Source organism: Thamnophis elegans, chromosome Z (assembly GCF_009769535.1).
Source record: "Thamnophis elegans isolate rThaEle1 chromosome Z, rThaEle1.pri, whole genome shotgun sequence".
Taxonomy (NCBI): Eukaryota; Metazoa; Chordata; class Lepidosauria; order Squamata; family Colubridae; genus Thamnophis; species Thamnophis elegans.
Window position 1 is genome coordinate 55,062,593 of NC_045558.1, and position 24,594 is coordinate 55,087,186.

At 37.6% G+C, this 24,594-nt stretch overlaps 1 protein-coding gene across 1 annotated transcript in view; it reads right to left on the reverse strand.

The window, feature by feature from the left end:
- Positions 1–319: 319 nt before the first annotated feature.
- CPNE4 (copine 4) overlaps positions 320–24,594 on the reverse strand; it is a 264,609-nt gene continuing 240,334 nt past the window's right edge. The window contains exons 10-15 of the mRNA XM_032237074.1: positions 16,712–16,845; positions 12,390–12,444; positions 8,250–8,301; positions 6,911–7,044; positions 4,944–5,180; positions 320–451 (exon numbers count right to left, since the gene is read on the reverse strand). Coding sequence (XP_032092965.1) covers positions 320–451; positions 4,944–5,180; positions 6,911–7,044; positions 8,250–8,301; positions 12,390–12,444; positions 16,712–16,845 — 744 coding nt within the window. The remainder of the gene's footprint in view (positions 452–4,943; positions 5,181–6,910; positions 7,045–8,249; positions 8,302–12,389; positions 12,445–16,711; positions 16,846–24,594) is intronic.

Sequence of the window (24,594 nt, forward strand, 5' to 3'; positions counted from 1 at the left end):
TTCAAAATGCTTTACAGTGTAAAGATAATAAGAAATTTAGCAAAATTTCAACAAACCAGTATAAAAAACAGATACAGATAACTTTTCAAGATGACATGCTGTAATGTAAAGAGTAATAATTTTGATTGGTTTTTTTCCATAAAAAGTCTGCAACAATATAGTAGCTTAATCTTTACTTGTAAGCCTTTAGGCTACACATGCAAAAATGAAAAGGGGGAGAGGAATTTAAGTAAAAATCACAAAAACGTGCTATTTTCATTTTAAATACAATAGTTGTAAATAGTAGTGTATCTGAACTCTGTCAAGTAGGTACGAAATTTCATGGAGCTAGTGTCCTGGAAGACTCATATTCTGACATACATTTTGGTTTAATTGTTTTCCCATTATAATAGTCAACCACTTGATTTGGAACTTCAGCCAAAACACTTTTTGCTAATGCAGCTGGGGATGCCTGCAAGAAATAGCAGAAAATAATGTATGTTACTTCAAGTCTAATTGTGCCAACATTTCTTTATAACTGACAGTGCTGAGTTCATAACTCGTCTATAGCAGTTATGTTTATATCTCAGCTTTTTTTATAAGCTCAAAATAGTGCATGGGTAGAAAGGAGGATATTATTTTATCCATATAGCAATCCTGTGAGGTGGGATGAATTAATTGACTTCCCAATTCAAAGCCAGTCTCTTAGTAACCATTCTGCACTACCTGATCAAAGATGTTTTATTTCAATCTAGTCATCACTTTTTTTTAAAAAAAACATACTAAACTTATACTATACTAAAAAACTATGCTATACTTATAACAGCATTTACCTAGAAAGAAAATTAATCTGCTCTCTTCCTCCGAATAATTTGATTGGGAAACCCTGAAAAATATTACAATACAATACAATAGCAGAGTTGGAAGGGACCCTGGAGGTCTTCTAGTCCAACCCTCTGCCTAGGCAAGAAACCCTATACTGTTTCAGACAAATGGCTATCCAACATCTTCTTAAAGACTTCCAGTGTTGGGGCATTCACAACTTCTGGAGGCAAGCTGTTCCACTGATTAATTGTTCTAACTGTCAGGAAAATTCTCCTCAGTTCTAAGTTGCTTCTCTCCTTGATTAGTTGCCACCCATTGCTTCTTATTCTACCCTCAGGTGCCTTGGAGAATAGTTTTACTCCCTCTTCTTTGTGGCAGCCCCTGAGATATTGGAACACTGCTATCATGTCTCCCCTAGTCCTTCTTTTCATTAAACTAGACATACCCAGTTCCTGAAACCGTTCTTCATATGTTTTAGTCTCCAGTCCCCATATCATCTTTGTTGCTCTTCTCTGTACTCTTTCTAGAGTCTCCTCATCTTTTCTACATCGTGGCAACCAAAACTGAATGCAGTATTCCAAGTATGGCCTTACCAAGGCATTATAAAGTGGTATTAACACTTCACGTGATCTTGATTCTATCCCTTTGTTTATGTGGCCCAGAACTGTGTTGGCTTTTTTGGCAGCTGCTGCATACTGCTGGCTCATATTTAAATGGTTGTCCATTAGGACTCCAAGATCCCTCTCACAGTTACTACTATTGAGCAAGGTACTACCTATACTGTACCTGTGCATTTCATTTTTCTTGCCTAAATGTAGAACCTTACTCTTTTCACCATTGAATTTCATTTTGTTATATAGTGTGCAATGTTCAAGTTTGTTAAGATCCTTCTGTATCTTAACCCTGTCTTCTGGAGTGTTGGCCATTCCTGCCAGCTTGGTGTCATCTGCAAATTTGATGAGTTCCCCATTTATTCCCCATATTAATAGAGGAAGATATCATTGCAAGTGAGTAAATGCAAATTTGACTGAAAACAATGAAATAGAGGCATCAACCGAAGAAGGAGAAAATAAACTCCTATTACCACCCTCTGCCCATCCTCACAATTTGTTGAAGGTGAGAATCTGCTTATGCCCATGAAGTGCCATCATGCAAACAACAAATAAAGAAAAATCAGGATCCTCAGTAAGGGAGAGTCTCCATAGCAGGTCTTCCCATTATACATAGCAGATTACAAAGAGGAGAATAATCTTATTGACTGAATTCATCCTTAGAATGATGTATACAGTCCAGTATTCCTTAAGCTCTTAGAATACATAAATATTGATATTACATTATATTATGTCCTTAAGTATAAGATTTAACATAATGTCTACCTCTCCTCCTCCTTGGAGGAGAAATAAATTTCTCTTTTTTTATATAGTGTACATTTTGTGTGGTATTATACATTACATGCAGTGGTGGAATTCAGTCAGTTCTCACCAGTTCACTAGAACAGGTAGCTAATTGTTCAGTTCGGCGAACTGGCTAAAGCTTCGACTCTTCCCTCCCAGCCACTCCTCCCCTCACCCACCTCTCTTTGCTGCACTGCTCGACTCATACTTTGGCTGAGAGTAAGGGCCTATTGACAACCTATTTCCCCTTCCCTCCTTATGCTGCACCAAAGAGAGTTGCCCTCTCGCACTTTTCCATCTGGCCAGACTGAAGGCCATTTCGGCATCTTGGCACTCCTATAACCTCCCCCCTAGCTCCTCCAAACAAGCAACATCTGTGCAGGCAAAACCCCAAGGCAGCTCTAAGGTGCCCAAGGGGGGGAAGCATGGAGCGAGGCAACTTGGCAACTGGCCTCAGAGGAGCTCAGGGCCTTTTCGGGAAAAGTCCCAGAGGAGCTCAGGGCCTTTTCGCGAAAAGTCCCATGCTCCTGGGAAGATGGGAAAAAGCTCTCTGGTTTGCTGGCTTCCCATTTTCACAGCAGCAGCATGTGGAGAGAGTACCTTGGCAACTGGACTGCTTCTCTCTGAACCCCTTTCCTGTTTTGTCTGCTGGATCAATGCAGGTGGACATAAATCCTAGCTTTGCTGTCCATTGAAGCTAGGAATATCAAATAAGGTGGATAATGTAAGGATCGGACCCTTGCAAAGTCCTCATCTGCCAAGGAGCCCAGCCGAGGCCTCACTCACTGCCTGCTGAGGTGTCTGGACTCCAGATGATGGGATGGGGTCTTTCAGGCACTTAGTTTAGTCACCTGCTTAGTAGCTCCTGCCCTCCCTCTGTCACTGGGAGTTTGGGTGTTTCAGCGGGCGGTGAGCAAGGTCTCAGCCAGGCTCTTTGGTAGACGAGGACTTTGCAGAGGCTGATCTAGCGCCCGGGTGGCTACAACACAAACTTACATTCTTGGCCTTATTTGAGATTCCTAGCTGCAATGGACAGCAAATTCAAAATGAATTTGTGAATACAAACATGTAGACACAGATATGCAGACACACACAAACACGATTCTGTATATTTACACGAATGTATATTTACAGATTTTCTTCATTAAATCAATATGCCATGCATTTCACATCTAAGACATATATGTGTTTGTGTGTGTGTGAGTATGAGTATGGCATATGTATATGTATATGTCAGTGGTGGGTTCCGGATCACGTTGCAACTGGTACAGTGCAACGGGGCCCAGCAGCCACCATAAGAACGCGTGCAGCGTGCGCACACTTGGTTGCAGCGCCTGCATGCCTCCTTACTCTTGCAAAGCTCCACGATGCCTCCATGACACTCCAGCTGCTCGGTGGAGTGTTGCACAGGCGCCGTATACTCCATGCACGTGTGCGGAAGCGCCAAAGAGCTCAAATACAGGTAAGGACGGTGGGCGGGCGGGTGGGCCCTCTGGAGCACTGTACCAGAATGGTACCCGGTGCTTCCAGCAGGCACTGGTACACCCATACCAGGGCGTACAGCTTGCAACCCACCACTGGTATATGTATGTGTATGTATGTATGTATGTATGTATGTATGTATGTATATATATATGTGTGTGTGTGTGTGTGTGTGTTGTATTTGGCAACAGTAAAAATATTGGGTTTCTATCTGGATGGTCTCTTATGACGAGCCGATGGACAGAGAATGGAAGCAGTGAACCTTCTCCCATATTTGGGAATACCGGGGGTTGTAATTCACTCACTCACTCACTCACTCACTCACTCACTCACTCACTCACTCACTCACTCACTCACTCACTCACTCTATCTATCTATCTATCTATCTATCTATCTATCTATCTATCTATCTATCTATCTATCTATCTATCTATCTATCTATGCATGCCACAGTGCAAGGGTGCGGGCTACAGTGAAAAACCCTGTCCTATTCATCTCACCGGCTGAAATTCCGTAATTGACGGGGTCTTCAGTAAACTCCTTCCATTGCACCAAGTAGAGTGGGCTAATCTCATTGTGGCAAGATGATAAAATACGCAATTGGCATTAATTTTTATGAGTAACAAGTAAATTGATAAGATCAAGAAGCTGATCAGTGTGCAGGATATTTTGTGTTTTTTTCTGTTTAATTTTCTTTTAGAGGAGAAGAATTGGTTCCTGAATTGGTATCAGGGTGCTATTATTTTGTACTAGACTTAATAGTATCAAAATAGATTGATTTTTTAAAAGTCTGAATGATGATTTTTGTTTTGTGTTTGTTATATTGTTATGTTAACTAGCACATGTTTTATCTTGTTGTGACAATAGTAGTGTCCTCCATTGCCAGGCTGTAATTCTGTAATACCTTGATCAAGCGTTACATCTCCCTTTTCCCCATATTAATTGTCATTCTATAATATTTTCACTGCTTATGCTTCCATATTCTAATATTGTGACCTTTTAAGAAAATTATAAATGAACTTTATTAAACAAGTATTATTATGTAAATGCATATAATCTATATTTAACTGATTTGTCAGTTGTTTGCTGGTGGGCTATATTCAAAGAAACAACCATTTATCATACACTTCAGTAAAATCATCCTTAAATTTCTACCTGAATTATGTGTGAATATTATTGTGATAGGTATAATATTTATGGGTGAAATCCCTGAACTAAAAAATAATGTTTTATCAAAAAAAGTATGGTTAAAACAAATCTTACATGTTTGAAGTTTCTGAATGGCACAAATTGAACAATGTCTCGTAGAACTGGTTCTCCCTTGGGAGACCGCAGGATGCCATCATCCCCATCAAGCATCTGCATGTCACTGAAATCAGCATTTCCGACTCCAACAATGATGACCGACATGGGGAGGTGAGAGGCATGGACGATGGCTTCACGTGTGTCAGCCATGTCTGTGATGACCCCATCCGTCAGAATCAACAAAATGAAATATTGCTAAATGGTAGAAAAAGGAACATCAGCATTTGAATGTATTTCTCACAACTGTTGCTAAAAACAGTGCTGCTAAAATTTCCTGGCAATTGCATCCTGTAACTAGCTTTGTGGCACTTTTCATTGATGATGACTGGAGGTAGAAAGTTAAATATAATCAGATCAAAGAAAATATAATAAATTTATTCTACAGGAGGTATGAAGGCAACAGTGCTTCTTTGGGAAGAGTTATATAACCATTCATATAGACAGGGCTCATATAATATGGTAGTCCCCTTTGTGATTTAGCTGACTTTGGCTCATGATGTTTGAATCAGCAGCTATTTGCTAAATCATGGTATATTGTATGCATGTTGTGTGAACCTACCATAACTCAATAGGCATTTTTCTCAGTCAGTAAATATCAGGAAAGTGTCTGATAAAAAGTAGAAAGAATCAAAAGAAAGAATCAGAAGATTTCTGAAAGTAATTAGTTTAATGGCACCAGTACCAAATTTGGATGGCAACTATAAGACTTTGCTAGTACTAAGGCACTATTTTCTCAACCTATGTATGAATTGCTGTCTGTCCAGTCCTCTTACTCTAATACATTATGTATTAGAAATTATGAGCCATATAAAGAGTGACAATAATTATCTTTAATTACTACATTAAAAAAAATCCACAAATTTTCTCACAACTTAACTTACAATGAAAATATATGGAATTACTGCACAAAACCTGTAGCAGATCTGGCACCAATTACTGTGTGCATAAATTAGCAGCAATATAAAATAGTATAATAAGATATTCTGTTTTTGAATTACACAATAATATCATGAATATCTCTTTCATGTGACACAGAAAGCATAGTGTGACATAGTTAGGGCTGACATAAGATGCATGTCAACATTATGCATTCAATTGTAGCTAAACATAGCTAACTTAACTATAATTTGTATTCATGAATGGGTAAGCAGATATTTTATAATTAGTATTAAATTATAATAATTTGATAAAATATAATTAGTATTTTATTGCTTAAAATAGCAATAGCACATAGACTTATATACCACTCCACAGTGCCTTACAGCCCTCTCTCTAAGTGGTTTAACAGAGTCAGCATATTGCCCCCAGCAATCTGGATCTCATTTTACCAAGTTTGGAAGGATGGAAGGCTGAGTCAACCTTGAGCAGTTGAGAATTGAACTGCCACACTCCAGAATTAGCCTCAATATTGCATTCTAACCACTGCGCCATCCAGGGTGATTTCTGGCTTCTGTTACTGCCAGTTTGCTCAGGGATGTGCTTCAGGCGCACATGTGCTTGATGTGCACTACACATGCATGCACAGAAGCAAAAAACAAGATGGTGCTGCTGTAGATACTGCCAATAGAACCACTTCGGGGGCATGACTGGCCAAGTTACTACCTACTTAGCTGAACTGGTCCAAACCGGTAGGAACCCACCTCTGGCACCACCACGGCTCTTAAAAACTTAACTTAGTTTTTTTTAGACATTTTGGGAAATTGGTACTTATGACCATTTTCACAATGAAAACCATCATGAATAAAAAACATAGAATGGGTCCAATTGAAACAGTGAGGGAAATTATCTGCTTTTATGTTTGTACTGGCCAGATGCTGAAGCATCAAAAATGGGCTAAGGTATGTCAATGTATATCTAAACAGATATTTTATGCTCTCAGAAGGAATGGTTTCATAAAGTAGTTTCTTATTTTCCGTGATCCTTACCGATGCTTCCTTGGTGTTTGTTTCTTCTGATGCTGATTTAGCCACCTTTTGGATGATGGGAGCTATGTTGGTTGGTCCATAAAGCTGAAGCTTTGGGAGACAATTCTGATATGCTTCCACAACCCCTTGAATCCCTTGTAAAATGACAAGTTAAAGAAAAAACTGGGATGAAAGCAAAAACTGAGCAAATTCCTTGGGAAAGAGGACATGACTCCAAGTTTTCTTCCAAGTGAAATTGTTTTAAACAATTCATGTAATCCTATTCATGAAAGTGATCAGCTAGACAGCCTATTTCATCTTCCCAGCCATGATTCTGAAATAGTTGAAAGAAAGAGACTCTCCCCACTGACCTGACCTCATTTATGACATGTAATACATAATTCATGAACTAGCTCTCTTCCTTACTGTCAGCATTCAACTGTGCATTTTATAGATATTAACCATCCCACATATTAGAACCCTTTGCAAATATGATTATTTTATATGCCATAAAAGCCTGTGCTAACAATGTGAGCATCAGAAAAATGTTATAATTTTAGAAGTTTATAGAGATTAATTATTAGATGGAAATTACCTGGTACATTTTCTCTCACTGTCCTTAGTACTTTTGGACTAAGCCATTATATGGCCTTTCTAAAGACCTGCATTTTATCAAGAAATTTAAAAACGAAATCTTGGAATAAGAACTAGATCTTGAATAAGAAAGACTTGTCATGGATCATTGCTGCTGTTGCTATAGACATTGTCATTCTTCTCAAAGAGAGCTATATATAAAAATCATCTTTTTTTAGAAAAGCAATCTAGTAAAGCAATCAATTATAAACAAATTCCCATAAACTAAATAATTAAAATGTAGGTCTACAACAATTTAAAATAAGAGTTTAGCAACAAATTAGTCCTAAGGTCAACTATTAATCTACAAATTGTTGAATTTCTATTCTCATTTAATAGTTATATGTAATCTTTTCTGGATTCTCTGAATGATTCACATTTAAGAATATGAAAGTAATACCTATACAGGAATTTGTCTTAATACTGAGTCCAATTATTGAAGGTCCAATCACTTCCAGTTCTGCAGGGAGATATAATTCCCAGCTATACCTGAAGTGCTGGACATTGGTCCTGGGAAGTTCTGTGTGAAGTACATTACATTTAACACTTTTCACATCACCCTTCCACTAAGTATGAGCTCTAAGAAGCAAACAAAGGACACTGAATATGAAATCAGTACCATGCAGATATATAGATTGAAACAAACAGTTTGGCTCAACAATTGATGAAAAATACATTAAACAGCAGAGCTGTATTATGTTGATTGCTGAGAAAAAAAGCTGGTTACCTGCACATTCTGGATTATCTTCATTAAAGTTGATTGCAAAATCATGAGATACCTGTGGATAAAGCCAACCCCCCCACCCCGCCCAAGAATTAGATTAATTTTTGCTCTAAAAATAATTCTTGTTTCCCATTGGCAATTGGAGAATTCGAAATAATTTTCTTTTAGAGATGCAATACCAAATGCTTTCCAAATAATTTATTTGTGTTGCTTCAAAGTTGCAGCTTTTGTGTAGTACATTAAGGAAGAGTATTTACACAATTAAATTCAAGAGTATTTTCTAAAGTAGAAGAAACAAGAGTGGGAAAACATTCAGTGAATTCATATTCAAATGTGAACTTATCTAATTTTGCATTTTCCAACCATTATATGACTCAAAATTTAATTACATTCAAATTTGCAATTCTTCAAATTCTGGACTGCAGTTTCTAATAATAATAGTAATATTAAAGCCTGTAAATTATAGAAAAATATGTATGCATATATTGCAAAAAACTACATATACACATGAAAATAATGCACAAGCATTTTATTGGGGAAAATACTTGAAAAATATTTATACCAAAGAAAGTATTTTGCTGCAAACTTGAATTAATGTGTATAAAACTATCCTGAAAATTGCTATAAATCTTACACCCAAATTTTCAGTAACTGCAAACAATCTCCAAAACTAATCTCTTTAGATTGAATTGACCAATCCATTAATTTCAATCTAGGAGAAGTTGCTACTGATTTAGAAAAGTGAAGGAGAACCATGGCCAGAACTATTTCATGTCCTTTCTGAAATCAGGCTGTTATATAATTTGGAAAATTGTTTGAAACAGAGTTTTTCTGAAGAGCATAATCAGGTGGGCCATTTTTATTCCTGGCTGTTTTCAGAGATTTTAACCTTTTTTTAAGGTTATGTTCATTTTTTATTATACTAATGGGAAATATTTGATGATTATGTAGCAATGAATAAATAAATAAACATATCTCTTCCCTGTTTTTTTTAAATTTAGACTAGGTCAAAACATAAGCTATATTAACTTAGTCCAATAAGTAATAGTTATACCCCAGAAAGTAGAATGCTCTTCTAAACACTCATTAAAGAAATGCACCTTTTTTATCTAATGTTCCACAGGTCAATGGTGGGTGTCCTCCCCCCCCCCTGAGGGGGGGAAGAATGTCATCACTGGGAGTCCACAAAAGCTTGAAGAATTTAAATCTTGAGTTAAGTCTTGAGGTCCATGGCCATGGTCCATGACCACAAAAGATATTAAAAGTGGTCCATAGTAAAGAAAAGGCTGAGAATCATTGATACAGATAATTTAAATACTTTAATACAAAGGTATATAATGTGATGGATTATATAGCTAAGACATGCTCTCTGCTGTTGATGTAGGAATCATGAAGCCTTTAAGATAGCAACAGGTAGAAAAGCACATGTTAGTCCCACATATGGGAAGTATTAGAAAAAGATTCAGATTAATTTTCCTATATTGCCTGAGGAATAAAAGAGAAGGAAGGGAAGATATGGAAAATTCTATTACTGTAGCTCCGTGATGGCGAACCTATGGCACATGTGCCACAGGTGGCACGTGGAGCCGTTTGTTAGGGCACGCGAGGCACTGCCCTGTCTGCTCCAGCACGCATGCGTGCGCTGGCCAGCTGACTTTGGCCTTCATTTTCGGCCATTTTTCGCCCTCCAGAGACTTCCATCCGGGTTGAAGTTCCTGAACTTCCGGGTTGCTCATAGGGCCATTTTTGCCCTCTGGAGGCTTCAGGGAAGGGCCTCCAGGGGGGTGGAGGAGGCCATTTTTGCTCTTCCCAGGCTCCTAGAAAGCTTCTGGAGCCTGGGGAAGGTGAAAAATGGGTCCACCATGCACCAAAGGTTGGGGGAGGGCAGGGGTCGCATGCATAGAATTATTGGTGTGGGCACACCCACAAATGACTCCCCTGCGCTCCCCCCACTTTTGGCACACACCGGGAAAAAGATTAGCCATCACTGTTATAGCTTATATAAATAAAATACATTTGTAGTCTTCCTTCTTTTCAACATCTACATGAAACCGCTGGGTGAGATCATTCGACGGCACGGGATAAAATACCACCAGTATGCGGACGATACTCAGTTGTATCTGTCCACCCCGTGCCAACTCAACGAAGCGATGGATGTGATGAGCCAGGTCTTGAGGCTGTTAAAGACTGGATGGGGGTCAACAAACTTGTGCTCAATCCAGAAAAGACCGAGTGGCTGCTGTGTTTCCCTCCCGTGAATTGGCCAAGTGTTCCATCTCTCAGGCTGGGGGGTCAAACTGTACGCCCCTCAGACAGGGTTCGCAACTTGGGAGTCCTCCTGGACCCACAGCTGACTTCGAACATCATTTGTCAGCTGTGACCAGGGGGGCATTTGCCCAGGTTCGCCTGGTGCACCAGTTGTGTCCCTACCTGAACCGGGAGGCCCTCACAACAGTCACTCGTGCCCTTGTGACCTCTAGGCTGGAATACTGCAATGTGCTCTACATGGGGCTGCCCTTGAAGAGCATTCGGCAACTTCAGCTAGTCCAGAATGCGGCTGCGCGAGCGATCGTGGGTGCACCTCGCTTCACCCACGTAACACCTATCCTCCGCGAGCTGCACTGGCTGCCTGTTGATCTCTGGGTGCGCTTCAAGGTGCTACTTATCACCTACAAAGCCCTTCATGGTAGTGGACCTGGGTACTTGAGAGACCGCCTACTGCCAACTACCTCCACTAGACCGATACGATCGCATCGATTAGGCCTCCTCCGAATTCCATCATCCAGCCAGTGCAGACTGGCAACTACCCGGAGGAGAGCCTTCTCAGTGGCTGCTCCGACCCTCTGGAACAAACTCCCCATGGAGATTCGGACCCTCACCACCCTCCAGTCCTTCCGCACCGCTTTAAAGATCTGGCTGTCCCGGCTGGCCTGGGCTTAAGATTCTAACCCCACCCGAATTGTGTGACTGTTGTGTGCTCTTTTTAATATGTTGTATTGTCTTCATGTTGGAAAATTGTTTGTCCTCCCCCCCCTTTTTGAACTGTGAGCCGCCCTGAGTCCCCCCAGGGAAAAGGGCGGCATACAAATAAAGGGAAACTAAACTAAACTAAACTATAGAGTAATTTCTGTGGTCTGGCCTATTTTGTAGGGTTTACCATCTATGAAGTCTGTAGTCTTTATTTATTCACAAGATTCTTTTCAATTAAAAATTAATGGAAGATGACATATTGCTGAGCAACACCTTTCTGCAATCTGACCTGGGCTGACATAATAAAATAAAATAAAATAAAAATGGTTTGGAATTCACTAATTTATTTGGAAGCATGTGAGATATCATACAAACTTTGGTAATCCTGAATGGGTGTCTGGAACTACACATACAGTTTAGACATTAATGGCTGTGTGTTGTGTTCTTTTGAGGGGACAGCAAATTTACATTGTTATACTGTATACTCACTACTTTACATTGTAGCCAAGTGTCATTTCTTCACTGTTGCCACATGAAAAGATATACTTAAATGTTTACAAAATGTGAGGGGGTGTACTGATATACTGTATATTATCCTCCGCCCAAATGTACTCAGTTATCCACAGTATATTTTTTTTAATTGAAGCCATTTATATCCACTTGCCCCAAAGATTATCTCTAGGGGTCCTGTTAATTTGCTTAATATGACATCCATCTTCCTTTTCATCCATGCTACTTGGCACTCTTTCCTTAATCATAAAACATCGCCATCTTTGTTCAGAAACCTTAACAAAACAAAATTATTCTCAAATGTTATTTTAATTCCAGCCCTCTAAAGTCTGATCCAAAATATCAACTGTACTGTATGCTAAAAATAAACCTTGTCACAACAGGAGGAGAAATTGAATGGTATGGGAAACTTTCTCATGCGGAAAGCCTTAAAGGTCTTAAAATTATCTTCATTGGTTTGAAATTCAGAATTATGCATAACATGATGCTATTTGAGCAGAGCCCCCCCCCCCACAGCTGTAAATCATGCAGATGAATCTAAAATTGCTTTGGCCTTGCCTCTTTATTCCCTCCTGACATTCACGCCATTGCTTCCCTCTCCAGTAACTTATACATTATGCTAGAGACATCAAGAAAATGAGGAAGCTTCACCTGTTCACCTACTTTATAGTCAGGAGGTATCCTGGCTCCAAAGCCATACACTGGGAACATTTTATCACTGAAATTAAGATAGACAAGGATTATTGATCTTTGTTATACTGATCTCATTTCATTTTTCCTACTCCACCAAATTCATAAATAAATTACAAGGCAGAAAAAAGTTATGAAAGAGAAAGGACCCACTACATACCAATTACCTAGGTTTCACCTACCTCAGCTTGCAAATATTTTTTTTTTCTATATGAGATAGCTAGATTCTTGCCTCTTCTTTGATAATTAGTAAGCCATAATGGCAGCTTTTCTTTATTTTCCACTTCATTTAGCAATCCTAGAATTCAGTCACTTCCAATACTAACCAGAGCTTTTCATGTCAATTGACTAGATGTCATCTAATAATATACCCTTCAAGCTAAGCGATTTGTATTTGAAGGCAAAAATCTTTGGCCTGTTAGCTTGCATTTGATGATATGATTATGCTGAATTTGATTAATTTGCAATTTACTTGAAAAAATATTTCACTCCAAGTGTGTGTTAAATTGCAACCATAATATTTTTAGTAAAATAAGTTTATACTACTGCTTCTCTTCACCATTTAACAGCAACAAAAGATTTTGTATTTTTAGCAGCATTTATAGCAATATACATGTATACAGTAAAGTACATGCTATTCTACTATATATTGACAGTAAGTTTTGGGAATCTGTGCTAGCTTGTAATAACCTTTATATCTATAATAATATCCGTACCTGTATCCATATTCATATTTATCTCTATCTGTATCAGAAAGTGAACTGGCTATTAATTTCATGCTAATTATCCTACTGTTGCAACCTCTTGAATAAATGCTGATTTTTAAACTTGTCAGTGCTATAAGAAGCTCTTAACACCTGCCTTTCCCCCCAGGAATTGATTGGGGATGGGGTATTGTGCTCATTTTGATTATTTTGGTTGTCTTATATGCAAGAATGTTTAAAGATTTTTGTTTCTTTCTTGGGGTTTTCATTTTTTAGAAGCTATTGTCATATTAGTTTTTATCTTACATGCTGCTCTGAATTGCATGTGATTAGGCAGCTATATAAATTGATTGACAGATTAAATAAACATGTCAAGTATAGAGGTTGATTGCTTAATTTTACACAATTTGTATGTCTCTAGAAGCCCTAAGGTAAGATGACATAATTGCTACATGATAACATTATTTTAAAATAAATATTGCTCTTTAAAAAAAAGAAATTAAAATATACGGGCCTACTTTAATCACTGCTCTGTTAGTTTTGTCTTTAAAAAATAAAACAGATGGCTGTTTAATGCCTTTGGGAAGCTGAACTTGCTGACTAGCAGGAAATGTATGCTTATAATTGAGCATTAAGTATGTGAAAATAGAAAACACAAATATGCTACCTACAAAAGAGGTAATTAATGAACATGAGGAATATACTTGCCCTAACAGAAACTTCTAAAAAGTATTTCTAATGAATTAACTAAAAAATTAATTATAACAAATATTATATCCATAAACATATCTGATTAACAGTAAGAGTAGCACTGTTGACAAAGGAATGCCAACCACCCTTATTAAATGAGTCAAATGTGCAAGCTAATCACAAAATACATCAACACATTTTTACTCATGAATATAAAGCAAGGAATAAATATGGGATTGAATATAAGAAACAGTGTATCTTAAGTCCCATAAAATGGTAAACCAGGATTCAATATCTGCATTTACTTGTTATTTAGGAACAGAGACATCCTGAGTATCCTTAGCTGTATTGATTGCCCATGTTTTGCGACAGATTAAAATATATACTTTACATGTCAGCTTTTAAAATGTTTATGAATATCCAGAAACTTCACAGCTGATAAGGAAATTGGTAAAGATTTGTTAGAAGGCCAATAGTCTATTAATACAAATTGGTTGTTTGCATTTTGGACCTTCTGATCTACAGGGTAATAAATATCAAACCCAAATAATCATCTTGTGCATAAATCCATCTAAAACCTTTATGTAAAGGTAAAGCCCCCCCCCCGCACATGTGTGCTAGTTGTGTCCAGTTCTAGAGGTGGTCCTCATCTCGGTTTCTAAGCCAAAGATCTAGCGCTATCCGAAGATGTCTCCGTGGTCATGCGGCTGCCATGACTCAATGTTGAATGCGCACGGAGCACTGTTATCTTCCCACCAAAGTGATCCCTATTTTTCAACTTGCATTTTTTACGTGTGTCACGTTCTGAGCATGCGCTAAAATAAAGTTGTTTAAGCAGGAAGTACTCGACAGCCGATTGGCTAGTCGTTTGACAGCTCCAGTATAAAAAGGGAGCTGTCCAAGTGAGCGGCATACGTTCCTGTCTGAAGCCGGTTCTGAATGTTAGCCTGTACTTGTTAGGGAATAAACTTGTTAGCCTTTATTCCCGTCTCCGCCTCAGTTCTTCTGGCTACCCAAGGGTCCTGGTATACAATAACGAGCTTTCAAACTGCTAGGTTGGCAGAAGCTGAGACATGTAACTGGAGCTCACCCTGTTATACAGCGCTAGGGATTCGAACCACTGAACTGCTGGCCTTCTGAGCTACAAGCTCAGAGTCTTAGCCACTGAGCCACTGCATCCCTATGCCTTCACTTTACTAGAGAGCATTCAGTCTCTAAAAATAGAAGCTGAAACTGAATATCTGTCTTCAGTGTGAATAATAGCAGTCATGGCTCCTTTAAGATATCACAGGTGTTGTTTCTTTAAGGCTGCCACTTATTCCAAAGCGCTGTTGACAAATGAATCTGCAATGTTGCACAGCCTTAATAAATATTAGGTAAAATCCCAGTTCTGTTATATTATGAGAGAAGACCACAGACTGGTCTTAAGCAGGAATTCAACACAGGTATAATAAATGGTAAAACTATGCAGCCTTTCAAAATCAAGGACAAAAAGATGCTTTGCAACATTCTTGGCATAAATACGTCCCCTATCTGTAAACCTTTCAGGAAGCTGTACTCTTCCTCAGACTGGAAATCATACATGCTGATGCATACCTACACAATTGTTTTATCATAATTTGGGGCATTTGGAAAGAAGGAAAATAGCAGTTTTAAAAATTAACAGACCAATTTTAACATGTTTCCAAGTGGAAATTCATCCATTTACATCAGTCACATCATTTGCACAATGTCTTTGTGACTCATATGATATGACTTGCTCCCTTTACTCTTGCTTTCCTTGGTACCCAAGAGAATGAATTTCCAATTGGATGCTAAGGAAAAAAAGAGAAAGGGGAGCAAGTCATGTCATATGAGTCACAAAGACATTGTGCAAAAATATGACTGATGTAATTTGCATTAGCTATACATTTCATGATAAGCATGATGTCATTGTAGCATTCATTTTACTGAATGTTTTTCTCAACTCATCTTTTTTAGCTCAGATCACCTAGATTTTAGATCACTTACTCTATATGTTTTTAAGTAGCTAGCTCTTGAAAATTAGTAATGTGCTCAGTCATAGTAAAATTATGAAAAATATGTTGCAACCCATTTGGAAGCATATGTAGAAAAATTAAAGGCTAGCAATAGTTTCATTCACCTCTTTGAAAGGTAGCATCATTATAATGCAAATAGCAATGCCTTGAAGTAAGCTAATTACATGGAAGTCACCAGAAAATGCCTCAAGAATAAATCAAAAGCAGTAACAGTTGTCAGCATTGTCAGTGTGACATACATTATAATATATTTCAAGTGAACAGAAGAAATGTTCCTACTTTACAGAAAAGATAGCTAAACCCAAATTGTAGTATTAAATGTAACCCAGATTTACCCAATAAATAACATGCAATTTTACTTTATCACTATATGGCACTTGCAAATCAAGTGTTTAATAAAAAAAAAATCTTAGAACAGTCAATACTAAAGCTTAGAACTGTTTTAATCCTTAGTTTGAATTACTTATCAATAATTATTTGAGTCATAATTCAAAATAAGGTTTAAATGAGTATTATGCGAGATCAGACATACATGTGTACATTTTATTTTTTTATTGTTGCTGTAGCAGTGGAAGCAGTGGGAGCTATTTGAAAATGTGCATATCCAAGTTTAAGGAAATAGTTAATATTTAGAATCCAAATTTCTAAACATTTATGAAGCTCTAGGGATTTCTAATCAAGATCTCACTAGGTAGTATTTATCAAAACTCTGTATGTACTTTAGTGCAATTATGCTATAATGCTTGTTGTTTGCAATATAATTAGTATTGCTCGACAATTATCAATATCCAGCTATCAACTTTATCAGTATTACTTGACAGATATTTAGAAACTATTCTGAAAGAACATGGTAATTTTTCACCTGTCATAGTCTTGGCAGATTTCCCCAACAGCAACTAGTGCCTTCAAGTATTCATTTGGTTGATATGGATGAATATAGTGGAGAGAACAGCTGTTCCGAGGATCACCATTTGAGGCTGTAAAATCTATAGCCACCTAGAAAAGAAAACCAGAAAGAGTCACATACCTCTTATGCTTGTATCTATATAGGTAGTCTTCGACTTACAACATTTCATTTAGTGACAGTTTGATGTTATAACAGCATTTAAAAAGTGACTTACGACCATTTTTCACACTTATGACCATTGTAGCATCCCCATGGACATATGATAAGTCTAATGATGTGTATGCTTTATGTTATATCTTAATTTCAATTGTTATGCCCAGTTCTTTATGCATGTTAGGAAACAGTTAACATTTCTAGTCATGTGATCTGGGGACAGGAAGTAGTTGGAAGATGGCTGCTGCTGAGTAAAGACAAGCCTCTGGTTCAAGCTCCTTGTTGTCTGCCTTTATTTGTATTAAATCATCACATGGTACCAGGAGTGGGGTGAGAAGAGGCATGGCAGCAAACAGCAACACAAAGAACATCCCTTCCCTGGATTTGGAGTCAGGGAACATATCTGAAAACTGGTCAAAGTGGAGGGAGCTTGTGTATGCAGGACCTGATGCAGACAAGTGGACTGATCAGCAGAAAGCAGCAGACTTTCTGATATGTGTGGGATCGAAAGGATGAGATGTGTGCAGAGCCTGGCAAGCAAGTGGAGAGATCACTGTAGAGGACAAAAAGAAAACAGAGGTACAGTTTGCAAAGTCTGAAGCATACTGCAACCCAAGGAAAAACTCCACAGTGCAGGGAAAACTGTTTTATGAGAGAAACCAGTGTGGAGGTGAATCTGTGGATGAATGGGTTACCCAGCAGTGCTTGCTTGCCAAAGACAGACTGTGCTATTCATGATGCTGGAGATATGATTAAAGACCGTATTCTGATGGGCAGTAAGTTTAAGGAAGTTCAGGAAAAACTGCTGCAGGAGGAAGACTTAAATTTTGAGAAAGCCATATGGATTGCCAGAGCATATGAAATGTCAAGAAAGGATATGCAGATACTGGAAGGAACACAGCACCAGATCAATGCTATAGAAAATCAAAGCAGTAGATATGGTCAAGAAAGGGCACACAAAGGAACAAAAGGCACCTATGGCACTGGGACAAGTAACAGAGAAGCAGCTTGTGGATATGGTGGAAACATGCGTTATAAAAATAATGTCTGAACAAGTTTTACAATTGTTTGTGATAGAAATGCAAGCCTCAGCCATATTAGGTCTCAAAACAAGTAAAGAGATTGGACTTGTGAAGATCATAATGACTGGATGGTGGGCATAGAGGTCTGGCAGAGGCTGACATTAAACGTGAGTACTGTGATCTATTCAAGGGCCTGGAGTGTCTTCCAAATATAAGCCACATACATATAAAAGAGGGTGGACCGCCTGTCATTCATGCCCCAAGGAAAATACCTCTAACTCTTGTGGATAAAGTTAGACAGGAACTCACTAGGATGGAGAAGCTGGGAGTAGTAAAGAAGGTGACTGAACCATCGGAATGGGTCAGTTCTATGGTTGTGGTGTTGGAGAAGAAGAACACAGGTGCAATTCAATATGCATTGACCCACGGGATTTGAACAAAGTGATAATGAGAGAACACTACAAACCTCCCCACCATGGAGGACATAGCATACAAGCTAGTAGGAGCAACAGTGTTCAGTGTACTAGATACCCAGTCTGGTAACTGGCAATTGCGTCTTGATGAAGCCAGCAGTTACTCACCACTTTCAACTCTCCTGCGGGTCGATGGTGCTTCCCAAGAGTACCTTTCAACATAGTGTCTGCACAGGAAATATTTCAAAAGAAATCACACGAACTGATTGCTGTTCTACAGGGTGTTGAAGTAATAGTTGATGATTTGTTGGTCTATAGAAAGGATCGAATAGAGCATAACAGAAACCTTACTGCTTTGCTCAATTGATGTTGTGAGAAAAATCTTAAACTCAATCCAAACAAAATGCAAATTGGTGTAGAAGAAGTGACATATTTTGGACACCTACTAACCAAAGAGGGCTTGAAGCCTAATCCAAATAAGATTATAGCAGTTCTTAACATGAAGGCCCCAACCTCCAGAAAGGAGATGGAGACATCACTGGGCATTTTCAACTATCTATCCAAATTCTCTCAGGGCCTCGCTCAACAGACAGCACCACTACATGCATTGCTTCAGAAGGATGTTATTTGGTGTTGGAATGCAAACATGGAAAAGACTTTTGACAAAGTGAAGAAGCTGATCACTAAACATCCAGGGCCAATACTGAAATATTTTGATGCAAATGCTGACACTGTACTTCAAGTGGATGCATCCCAGTTTGGGTTAGGTGCTGTGCTGACTCAACAAGGATGCCCTGTGGCATATGCTTCACATGCACACACCACGACACAAGCCAATTATGCTCAAATTGAGAAAGAGATGCTGGCTATTGTGAATGGATGTGAGAAATTTCACCAATACATATATGGTCGCCCAATAGTCGTGGAAACCGACCACAACCCATTGGAGTAAATACTACAAAAACCGCTAGCTTCTACACCTCCATGCTTGCAGCGAATGATTATGAAATTACAACAGCATGATCTCACAGTGACGTATAAGCCTGGAAAGGAAATTCCAATGGCAGATAGTCTGTCAAGGGTGTTTCCAGAAGGACATGAAGCCAGGGGTAAACCTGAATTGGAAGAGCAGGTACATACAGTACTAGTGAGCATGCCAATATCAGACGTATGGCTGGAGAAGATAAGACAAGACACCAAACAGGATAAAGTACTAGCGAAACTAACTCGTGTCATGTGCAATGGCTGGCCAGAAAAATGCAAGAAGCTGTGTCCTGAGCTGCAGGAATTCTAGCCTGTGAAAGATGAACTATCTATTCATGAGGATATCATATTTATGGGTGACCGTATTCTTATTCCTAAGTCACAGCAGGCAGAAGTAATGGAACAAATTCACCAGGGACATTTGGGCATTACTCCGTATAAGCGCAGAGCACGGGAGGTGGTTTATTGGCCTAATTTGGACTCTGATATTGAGACACTTGTAAAGAAGTGTGATAATTGCCAGACATTAAAAAAAAAAACAACAATGCAAAAGAACCCCTTACACTGTGGAACACTCCTTCACAGAAGTGGCAGAGACTGGCTACAGATATTTTTCATTTTGAAGACATCCATTACCTGATGGTAGTAGACTACTACAGCAAATACTTTGAACTAGTGCAGCTAGGAAGTCTAAAATCATCAACTGTCATATGGGCTTTTAAGACAATACTTTCAAGACATGGAGTGTGTGAAGAACTTGTTTCTGACAATGGGCCACAATTCTCATGTGCTGAATTCCAGTGCTTCCTGCATGAATGGGGAATCAGGAACAAACCCACATGCCCTTATCATCCACAGGCCAATGGCCTAACAGAGAAGTATGTTGGCATAGCCAAATCCATACAGAAAGCACAATCATCAGGGCAGGATGTGTACTTAGTCCTGTTAAACTATCGTGCAACACCCATTGAGGGTTTATGTTCACTGGCACAGCTGCTAATGGGGAGAACACTGAGGACCACAGTGCCTATTGCATCACATAAATTGCAGCCGTATTCCATCCCACATAAGCGGGTAACAGCTCAGAGGATCATAAACATGAGAAAGCAAAAACTGTATTTTGATAAATCTACGAAGTCTCTTCGTCCACTGTGTGCTGGGCAAACTGTGAGACACAGAGTCACTGGGAGAACATGGGAACCTGCTCGAATTGTCAGAAAAGCCAAATCACCAAAATCATATGTAGTTGAAACCAAGTGTGGACAGCAACTGAGAAGAAACAGGCATCATCTTCATCCAGACACTGCCATTGATACTTCATCAGAGAAGCAAATAACAAGGAAAATGAAGCGCAAACACATGATGGCACAAAACACCTGAACACGGATATACAGTCTACCGAGGACACCAAGATAACGTAAGCGTATCAGCATGTGACAATGCTGGGAGTGACTCTCAACTTGACAGCAATCCCACTGCTGATGAGACAATGGTTACTTTCTCTCGCTATGGTCGAGCTATTAAACCAAAAATATAGAAAGACTTTGTATCATGTTAGATTTTTATATTTAAGAGGGAAGATGCAATGATGTGTATGCTTTATGTTATATCTTAAGTTCAACTGTTATGCACAGTTCTTTATACATGTTAGGAAACAGTTAACATTTCTAGTCGTGATATGGGGACAAGAAGTAGTTGGAAGATGGCTGCTGCGGAGTAAAGACAAGATTGGTTCAAGCTCCTTGCTGTCTGCCTTAATTTGTATTAAATCATCACAGTAAGTATTCAGCCACTTGGCAATGTATTTATGATAGTTGCAGTGTCCTGGAGTCATGTGATCATCTTTATAACCTTTTGACAAGCAAAATCAAGGGAAATCAGATTTACTTAACAACTGTGTTACAAACAACTGCAGTGATTCACTTAACAGCTATGGCAAGAAAGCTTGTAAAGTGAGGAAAAATAACGTAACAACAGAAATTTTGGGCTCAATTGTGGTTGTAGGTTGAGGACTCCCTGTACTTTCATGGCCTCATGTCCTATGACAATAAATGTCAAAACCTGGAAATTGAAAATGTCAAACAAGTTTGGAGAGTGGAGGAGCCAACGTTGCGACAATACAACGTGCGGTCTCGATAGTCGGAGACCGCCGTTGACACTTTTGCCACTGGACGGTCCAGTTGGACCTAAACCGTCCCATAGAGATGGTGAACAGGAAGACAAAGCCTTGCTGGTCTCAGGGATATCACAAAGTCCCTGACTGACCCAAGGGAAGTGCTTCAAGCTGGTGGCAAACAAGCAGCCTCTAGGCTGATGAAGTCGGAGACGGCTCTGGAAGGAAGGAAGTGAAAGTGAGTCCATCAGGTGAGGTTTTTTTTTCTATTTTGAGAAAGATTGCCCAAAGAAACTTTTTTTAAAAGATAAATTAGTCCTTTAAGTAAAAAGAATAAAGTGGCCAATTTAATTCTTATTGGACTGCCTTGGAAAGTTCTTGTTTTTTCTTGTAATGACATTTTGTGGATTGAAGTGACCATAACGTAATTTTTCCTGTTTTTCCGCTTGAAGTGAAGTGAAGTGATTGATTTTTTCCCCTCTATTTTTTGTCACCTTATTTTTTGGCTTGATTTAAAACACTCTTTTTTATTTTAACAAATTCTTCCTACCTTTTGTTATTAAATTCCACCAAAGACAATCAGAGATCTCTGTTTTCCATAAGCTTGAGACAAGTATGAAAAAGTGGAATCTGCCACTCGGAAGTCAGAGTCTGGTGTACTTTTTTTAAACAATGTATCCTTTGTTCATTCCTCTTTGATCTTATTGACTTTGTAACTGAAGGGTTTGCAACTTTCTTACAAAACCTGATAAAGAGCCAAGGGCATGATTTGCTTTTTGCAGGTGCTTTTGGAAAATATTTTGGCAAGGGAAGGAAAAGGAAAGAAAAAGATAGAACCCTTCTCTTTTGAAGAGTACAAAAGAACTTGTGCTTGTCAACTTTACATATACCTATACCTATACATATACCTATACCTATACACACACACACACACAAGAGGCTTGGAAGGTTAGAGTGGCAGTGGCTATCAGACTCCTTTTTTCTTTTTCTCTCCTGTTTTTTGGAAAAATGGATCAATATGCAGATGAGGAAACCTTAAAATTTTGAAATATCCTGGCTGGAATTCAAAATATTTTGGAAGGATTTGGGAGATTTGAGAAGAGGTTGGATAGACTATTGTTTCTCACAGCAAAAGATGATGAGGTTGGAGTCCCAAAAATTAAAGAAGAGAATGAAAATATAGAAGATAAAGACAAGACAATAAATGAACTTTTTAATGGAGCAAATATGGGTGAAAGTGGAAAGAAGGGAGGATGGAAAAGTCAATTTGACAATTTGGAGCTTTATCCCAGATTTCAAGATACAGGAGAAAAAAAAGGGTGATAATGATGGAGTTAAGAAGAGAAACCTTTTCAGAAATAAGCCTGACAACCAAAGACAAGCTAATTTTAATAACAATTAAAGGGCAAAGAGATTATTTGAGAGATCTTTTAAGCAATAAAGTGCAGAGAGAAGTTTATAAAAACTTTATAAAGGAGCTGAAAAGAGAATTGACACAACAACTGGCAAGAGAGATAAGATTGTTCTGCCACTGGAAAGATACAGGTTGATAATGAAAGTTGATGATGAAAAGTTAGTTAATTTTTGGTGATTAATAAGTAGGAATTTCAGTATTTTGTAGATTGTTTTAGATTGTTATTAAATGTCTATTCATTAACATATAATTAACTATGACAACAATAATGAAATGATAACCTTAACTAGTATAAATAACTTGGTTATAAATTGTAAATTGGGACTTGGCGAAAAGACCTATAAATTTTATTAATAATTTTTTTTTTAGATCTTGTTATAAAGGTATAATTTCTTTGGGTCTGATGAGAGGAGATGTAATATAAATAGTAAAAAAATTTTTTTGTTAACCACAATAACAAGGAAATGTTAATGGATATTTTTGGTGATTAATAAGTAGTAATGTTAGTATTTTGTAGATTGTTTTAGATTGTTATTAAATGTTCATTCGTTTACATATAATTAACTATGATAATAACAATGAAATGATAACCTTAATTAGTAAAAATAATTTGGATATAAATTGTAAATTGGGACCTAGGGAGAAGACCTATAAATTTTATTAATAAATTCTTGTTTAGATCTTGCTATAAAAGTATAATTTCATTTGGGCCTGATGAGAAGAGAGGTGATATAAATTGTAAATAATTTTTAGTTAATTACAATAATAACAAGGAAATGTAAATGGATAATGTTTAATGATATATTCATGTGTTGTATTGGTAAAAGCGAATTGGATATAAGCTTTAAATAGTGAGTTGGGGGAAAAAGGGGGGGGATGCTTAGATATCTTATTAATTGTTTTTGTTTCAGAATATGTTATAAAGGTGTAATATTATTGGAGGTTTTTGAAATTGCGAATTAATTCCAGTGGATGGTTGTGTCTTTAAATACAAATGATTTCAGATAAAAGCATGTTTAAATAATTGTAGTTAAATGAGAATTGTGCTACATTGATAGTAAAATATATAAAGATTTTTGATTTAAAATGTACAATTCAATATGAATGAAGTATATGTAATGATTATGGAAGAAACGCACGAAATGTATTTGTAACCAATTGACATGCTTTCTACAAGACGTAATGAAGGATGATTCTTTTTTGTGTTTGTTGTTTAATTAAAACAATAAAAAACTTAAAAAAAAAAGAAAATGTCAAGTTTATTGTGCAACAGATCTATTTTGTGCTACATTTTCAAACCAACTATTGGTTATGAAACCAATTTCTTTATAATGTGCTGCATTTTCCAAAATTGAACATAAAGATTGTTTCTTATATTATAGAAGTATAATTTCTTATAGATTATTTATATTATATTATATTATATTATATTATATTATATATATATATATATATATATATATATATATATATATATATATATATATATATATATATATATGTTATATTTATGCTGATAAATAAATAAAGGGAGACTAGTATAGATCTATTTCAAGCTATTTAGCTCTCATCAGCTAGCCATACCCAAGTTTTTGGGAAACTTTTTAGCTGATGAGAGCTAAATAGCTTGAAATAGATCTATACTAGTCTCCCTTTATTTATTTATCAGCATAAATATAACAAATGTAACAAAAAAGGCAACAGTAAAAAATATTGGGTTTCTGTCTGGATGGACTCTT